Here is a 7,436-nt window from a genome sequence, read left to right as displayed (position 1 = left end):
AAGTGAAAGCTGGCAGTCTTTATGATGCAAACATGTCTGCCATTTTCACAATCAATGTCATTGAGATTCAGCTCCACGTTGTACTAAAAAGCTAAATGTTTTCAAGGACTCAAGGTCTCGACAAGCAATGAGTTAATGAACTCACCTCAGACTCAACTTACCTCACTTTCCAGACTGGTTTTGCAGTGGTTAACCTGCGGTAACATCACACAAACAGAGCAGAGAGCCTTAGTGGATGACGTTATTCTGACAAAACAAACTTGAAATCTGCTAAATGTCTACAGTGCACTGGATTAATCAGCACCAAACAAGAGGCACTTTACAAATACATTGAGTTTATTCAGAAGTCAGTAGTGGATTTGGAGCAGTCAGTGTTATCGATATGCTTTTATGTGGTTTATAGGCTTGATTGGTACAATGACTTTTAGTTGTTTTCACTCCAATTGAGAACGAACAACACCACAAATTCAATAAAAGATACATGTAAGAATACATTTACTGTCCCTCTTATTAGAAAACCAAGCCCTTTTTTGGATAAAAATGCCAATTTTTATAAACTGCGAATACAAAATAAAGGACAAAATTTACTTTCAAGAAAGCAATAAAATAAAATCATATATACAAACCTCTGTACATAAATGTGTATATGTTGAGGATAAAAATAGCATGTAAAAATGAGAGAAAGAGGAAACTTTGATTATGCGACACCGAAGTGGTTTGAATTGGTCACGCGTCTCAACGATAATGTGCATAAAAAGCACATTCCTGCCTAAAGTGGAGTTTTAGTCAAACATGCACCATCTGCCAAAAATACCCAGAATTCCCTGACTCCAGTTACACTGCATCTATATGTGCTGTGGTCTGACGCTTGGAGTGATGTGAAATAGACTGCGTCTCTAAGCTTGTATTGTCACTGGGGTGCAGGCTCCGAGCGCTGATCCGGCAGTGGACAATAATCAGCCGTTATGAGTGGGGCATTCATCATGTCATTCTGTCAGGGATGTTGACGGAAAATCGTTGGAAGAGGGCCGATGCGGATGTCTCCGTTTGATGATGCCGTCTTCTGGCTTATTGGACGATTCCCGAGTCGATGGAGGTCTGCTTGCGAGTGGTCTTTGGAGGGGGAGGAGGAGGGGTCTTGCTGGGTAACGGAGGCGGAAGGTGCTGGAAAAATGAGGAAAAGAGAGATGGAGTTTTTAAAACACTTGAGTGAAGCATTAATTCTTCATTACATGAGATCAAATGGTGCTGCTTGTCCATGCTAAACTCCACGTTACATTACTAAAGTCAAGTCTCTGTGATGATCTGGTCTCTTCATTTGAATGATATATGAATGCAACAGAATGAATGAATACATATATTTTAATTAATATTTTAAATAAATAAAATATATTTATAATATTTATATTTTGTTCCTTTTGATCTATATGACCCTGGACCACAAAACCAGTCATAAGAGTCAATTTTTCGAAATTGAGATGTATACATCATCTGAAAGCTGAATAAATAAGCTTTCCATTGATGTTAGGATTGGACAATATTTGGCTGAGATACAACTATTTGAAAATCTGGAATCTGAGGGTGCAAAAAAATCTAAATATTGAGAAAATCATCTTTGAAGTTGTCCAAATGAAGTTCTTAGCAATGCATATTACCAATCAAAAATTAAGTTTTGATATATTTACAGTAGGACATTTACAAAATATCTTCAAGGAACATGATCTTTACTTAATATCCTAATGATTTTTGGAATAAAAGGAAAATCAATCATTTTGACCCATACAGTGGTGTGAAAAAGTTTTTTTAATTTTTTGCATATTTGTCACACTTAAAAACTGCATTTTGTATTTACTTGCATTATCTTTGTGTAATATTTAAATTTGTTTGATGAACTGAAACATTAAAGTGTGACAAACATGCAAAAAAATAAGAAATCAGGAAGGGGGCCAACACTTTTTCACACCACTGTATTTTTGGCTATTGCTACAAATATACCCCAGCGACTTAAGACTGGTTTTGTGCTCCAGGGTCACATATAATTTTTTTGGGTATATTTGTAAAAAATATTGGTCTAATCTCTAACTTTAAGCAGTAATAACAGAGTAATAGAGTGAGTAAATTATAAAAACAATAAAGTCTGCGATAATCTGGTCTCTTGATTCAACAATGATATATTTAAAGCAACAATGAATAAATGAATGAAAAATAAATAATTAGTCTAATCTCTAAGCTTAAGTAACTATGGGCAATAATAATAGAGTGATAGTGATTGAATCAATAATAAAGTAGATCTAATACTAATAAAGAAAAGAAAAATGTAGTAAACTTTTTAGAAGTTCGGGTTCATGACATTTTTTAAAGAAATTACTATTTTAATTTGACTAAGTTGATTAAAAGTAACAGTAAAAACATGTATAGTGGTATAAAATATTTCTATTTTAATTAAATGCTGTTCATGGCTCACCACAAAAATATTAAAGAAATGACTCATGCGCACCAAGTGTCTGCGTATTAAACTGATTTCTGAAGGATTTCTGAAAATTCAACTTTGCATCAGAGGAATAAATGGTATTTTAAAGTATATTCAATTATTTGAAATTGAACTAATATTTCACAATATTCCAGATTTTACAGTAGTTTTGATCAAATAAATGCAGACTTGTTGAGCGTAAGAGGCTTCTTTCAAAAGCATTAAAAATCTTACAGACCCCAAGCCTTTGAACACTAAGTGCATCATAAAATAATATTTTGCAGCCTGCCGTTGTAGAGCAAAGAACTTCAAGCCGTTTCAACCTTTAACTGTAATTTGACGTAACTTCCAGCAGCTGTAGAGAAGTTCAGGTTATGGGTTAATTAAACAGAGTCTGGGATTATTTAAAGTAAAATCCTGCAGAGAGAAAGAGACTCAGAGACGAGCGGCTGATCAAGGGCACCTTCATCCGCTCTGGTCACACACATCCTGACCGCTTCACACAGTCACACATCTGCTCTGTGCAAATCACTGTCTACACCAGGGGTGCCCAAACTCAGTCCTGGAGGCCCGGTGTCCTGCAGAGTTTAGCTCCAACTTGCCTCAACACTGCTACAAAGTTTCTATTATGTCTAGTAAGAGCTTGATTAGCTGCTTCAGGTGTGTTTAATTGGGGTTGGAGCTAAACTCTGCACGACACCGGCCCTCCAGGACCGAGTTTGGGCACCCCTGATCTACACTGACAATCACTGCAGCCGAAACAGCCTGAATATAACACTACACTGATGATCCTCAGAGCTGAACAACAGGAAGAGATTTCTTAATGGATTTTTAACCACTAATGAGCATGTAAAAATAATGGAAATGAAGATCAAGCAGTAAACCGCTGTATGAATGTCAGTCACTGATGGATGTGGATGGAGCGTTTTACCCGCTGGTGTGGCAGTGGAGGAGGGGGCGTGGTCGGACTGGCCAGGTCTGAGTTGTCCATCAAGTTTCCATAGTCGCCCATGCTGCTCTTGACAGGAAGTGGGGGCGGAGTCTCACCCTTATCTCCATAACCCGTCCCATTCAGCTCTAGACCTGCATTGAAACAAGATAGAGTGCTGTTGAGTTCAACATGATGATGCATGACATTTTCACCTGTGCCTAAAACTCAATATAAATCAGTAGTTTTAGGAGGCCTGCGCAGTGATTCCAGCACAGATGACGACATGCGATGCAAACTCAGAATCAGACAGCGGGCTGAACCCATGGGAGAGTAAACGCCTCGCACTAGAGTCTGAATCCATTACACGTCTTCACAAGCGGCGAGTGGGAGACTAGATCAGACACGCTTAGTTATTTCACACCTCTGCAGCCTCCCAGAGTCCTGCGCTCCACATCACAGCGTTACGTTTGTGTGTCATCACACTACAGCTGGAGACGGAGCACAAGACGCCAGCAAACGTCTCATATTTTGAGGGTGTGGTGGTTTAAGCTTGGAGAAAAATTGGTTGTATTTAAATTCACCGGCTGTTACAGGACAGATACAAATGAAACATTCAAAAACATATGATCATAAATACAGTATCATCAAAACAAACATTCAATTTAGATAAAAGGCAAGACAGAGTACAGTTCTACAAAAAAAGATTCTTTAAACTGTAAACATTTTCCTGGATAAATAAATCCTTAAAAGTTTGTCCTGATAAAAATTGCTGTCTCATAACATAAAAAATTGAGCTGACCAAAAGTACATGTTTTATAGATTAGTCGGTAATGTGAAATTACCACAGCAACTCATTCATTTCAACAAGAAATGAAAAAAAAGTTATTTATAGAAAGAAAAACACTGTAAAGGGTTTGAATGCTTTTTACACCTCAAATAAAGCCAGAAACTGATATTTTTTTAAAAAGCTAATATTAAAATAATTAGTATGCAAATGACCCTACTGTACAACTACCGCACGCACCACCGTTCAAAAGTTTTGGGGTTGGTAAGATGTTTTTGTAAAGAAATTAATACTTTTATTCAGCAAGGATGCATTAAATTGATTAAAAGTCACAGCAAACATATTTATAATGTTACAAAGATTTTTTATTTTAAATAAATAAATACTGTTTGAGCTTTCTATTCACAAAAAACGAATTCAGCATTGCATCACAGGAATAAATTACATTTTAAAATGTATTCAAATAGAAAACAGCTATTTTGAACTGCAATATTTCACTGTTTTCACTTTGTTTTTAATCAATTTAATTGGTGAGTTTCAGTATCTTCTTTCAAAAACATGAAAAAATATATATATTTTCGACCCCAAACTTTAAATGAAAATGTAAATCAGACTGAAGGACTTGGATAATTATCAACAACTCTATTTTTTCCAACAGCTAAAATATGATGAATTATGTTGATAAAACAACACCAGAGGACAATATCTGCTGCATTTCAGCAGATCAAAGTCAGTTCTCTTTTATTTATTATTATTTAAAATATGCAGACTGCTGTCGGCACGCAGGTGTTCAGATATCTCCACGCTGAACGTCTCGTATTTACAAGCGGTCTGCCAGAATGTCAGCTTTGGATTTTGAGTTATATATTAAAATAATCTTTTTGTAAATTGATGTTACTATTATAAAGTTTTCTCCTGTAGGTGGGTGGGGCTTCTTTGGCAACGATCTATCTTAGTTTGCATTAGTAAAACTGGCCCAATTTCATCATGTTTTGAAATAAAACTGGAGGGGAATCTGTCAGATCGGTGTGAAGTATGACATACTGGATCCAGACAGTAAGCTGAACTGCAGTTTGGCCCGGGGCGTGATGGGAGGTGGGACGCTGGGCGCAGACGGGTTGGCAGGGGATCCTGGAGACACCGAGAGTCTTTTCTCGCCCAGCAAGCTGATCACCTGACTCTTGGGCCTCTGGGGTCTCAACGGACTGATCTGGAGAGAGGAAGACACGACAGATAAGCATTACAGAGTGAACCATGCTTTCTGGGAAAAGGTTTCCATAAATGAAGACTAAACAGGACGACCGTTCAAAATGTGGCCATGGAAATGGAACATGAAATGGATGGATACAATGATAACGGGGGGAAAATACGTCAAAGAGTAAAGAACAGCCATTCAAACAGCTCAGGTCCATTTCCATGAGCATACAGGTTTATCTAATGCATAATTCAGCAGGCTTGTGAATTATTCCAGTTGTAAATGACCATCATTAATATACGATCAGTAGAATAAACTTCAAAGGCAGGATTCAGGCGGCCAAATAAGCCATTCTGGGTCACCCTGACCTGACGTTTTAACCTGCTCGTTTGCAATACAACATCTACATAGGACGTAATGCAAAATGTACATCCATATAGAAGGGAACGCCAGTGCAAATGTGAGCAGGTGTTTTGTGAATCACATGTTTTGCATGTGTTATTTAAAATTAGTCTTTTAATTTTAGATTTTGAATATTATTTGAGTGAAGTAACATTTATGCTACTGTGATAAATGCTGAAACGTGCACACCAGAAACCAGAGACTGACGTTGACATGTTCCACAGGCTCTGAGATTCCTGCCCCGCACAAGAGCCTGGACCACAGCTAAGACCATGTGATGCACACACTCCCAAAATGATGTGATAGTTATATATATTCTAAATAAACTACAAACAAAAAATAGATACATTTCTTTTTCCTCATTATTTCTTGTAGCAATTCCCTCTCAGTCACACACCTGACAGATATATATATATATATATATATAAATAATACATAAATTTGAATAATAATTAATTAATAATAACATTAAGATATTTGCATTTTTAATACATCAGAAATATACTTTGGATATATTTTTTGCTAAATTAGTCTTTTAATTTTCGATTTTGCACATCATTTGAGTGAAGTAACATTTATGCTACTGTGATAAATGCCGAAAGGTGCATTAAAATGTAACATCATAATTTTTTTTAAATGTGAAACTTTTATAAACACTTCTGCAGTGTAAACTGCCACTCAGAATCATCAATGAAATTATAATAAATATGTAAAAAATGTATATTTTTAACAGGAAAATATTTTTGGCATCAGATAAAAAAATAAAAAATAAACTATTGAAACACGATAATAAAATTAATAAAACATTACAAATTAAAAAAAAAAATAATAATAATACATAAAATGTAATAAGAATTAATTAATAATAAATTAATTAATAATAACATTAAGATATTTTTAATGTCAGAAATATACTTTGTATATATTGTTTGCTAAACATTTCTATTTTGTTTTCTGATTAAACAAGTTGTATTAATGAAAAAAAAAATAGTTTTCATTTGCAATAGAAAAATAAAATACAAATATTATAAAATTACACACACACTCACACTCTCTCTCTCTCTCTCTCTCTCATATAAACATTTTTATGACTACTTCAGAGGGTAGTCCGGACTGCTGAGCGAATCATTGGTACAACCCTCCCTTCTCTCCAAGAACTGTACGTATCCAGAGTGAGCAAAAGGGCTGGCAGAATCACTCTGGACCCCTCACATCCAGCACACTCCCTCTTTGAACTGTTGCCATCTGGTCAACGCTACAGAGCACTGAGCACCAGAACGTCCAGACACAGGAACAGTTTCTTCCCTCAGGCAATCCATCTCATGAACACTTAACAATAACTGTGGAACACACACTATTTATACACTCATACACTTATTTATCTAACACTCATACTCAGTCTACACCTCAAATTTGCACATAATATACAGTACCTGTACATACAAAAAATGTATATTGTAATATACCTGCACATACGATTGTCGATTTATATATTTTGATTCCTTATTTACTTGTTCTATTTTTTTATATTTTATTTTCTGTGTTTTTTTGTTCTGTCACTGTCATTCTGTTACACTGTGGAAGCTTCTGTCACGAAAACAAATTCCTCGTATGTGTAAACATACCTGGCAATAAAGCTCATTCTGATTTATTA

The 7,436-nt window shown here is 35.7% G+C and overlaps 1 protein-coding gene across 1 annotated transcript in view; it reads right to left on the bottom strand.

Annotated features, from left to right (window-relative positions):
• Positions 1 to 318: 318 nt before the first annotated feature.
• The window catches only part of LOC107582199 (dedicator of cytokinesis protein 1-like), an 87,934-nt gene continuing 80,816 nt past the window's right edge, over positions 319 to 7,436 (bottom strand). Inside the window, exons 23-25 of the mRNA XM_016267951.1 lie at positions 5,230 to 5,395; positions 3,402 to 3,553; positions 319 to 1,164 (exon numbers count right to left, since the gene is read on the bottom strand). Coding sequence (XP_016123437.1) covers positions 1,069 to 1,164; positions 3,402 to 3,553; positions 5,230 to 5,395 — 414 coding nt within the window. The 3' untranslated portion in view covers positions 319 to 1,068. The remainder of the gene's footprint in view (positions 1,165 to 3,401; positions 3,554 to 5,229; positions 5,396 to 7,436) is intronic.

The sequence above is a fragment of the Sinocyclocheilus grahami genome, unplaced genomic scaffold, assembly GCF_001515645.1.
Source record: "Sinocyclocheilus grahami isolate Dianchi unplaced genomic scaffold, SAMN03320097.WGS_v1.1 scaffold41.1, whole genome shotgun sequence".
In the NCBI taxonomy this organism is placed as follows: domain Eukaryota; kingdom Metazoa; phylum Chordata; class Actinopteri; order Cypriniformes; family Cyprinidae; genus Sinocyclocheilus; species Sinocyclocheilus grahami.
This window is presented reverse-complemented; position numbering and strand designations above follow the sequence as displayed.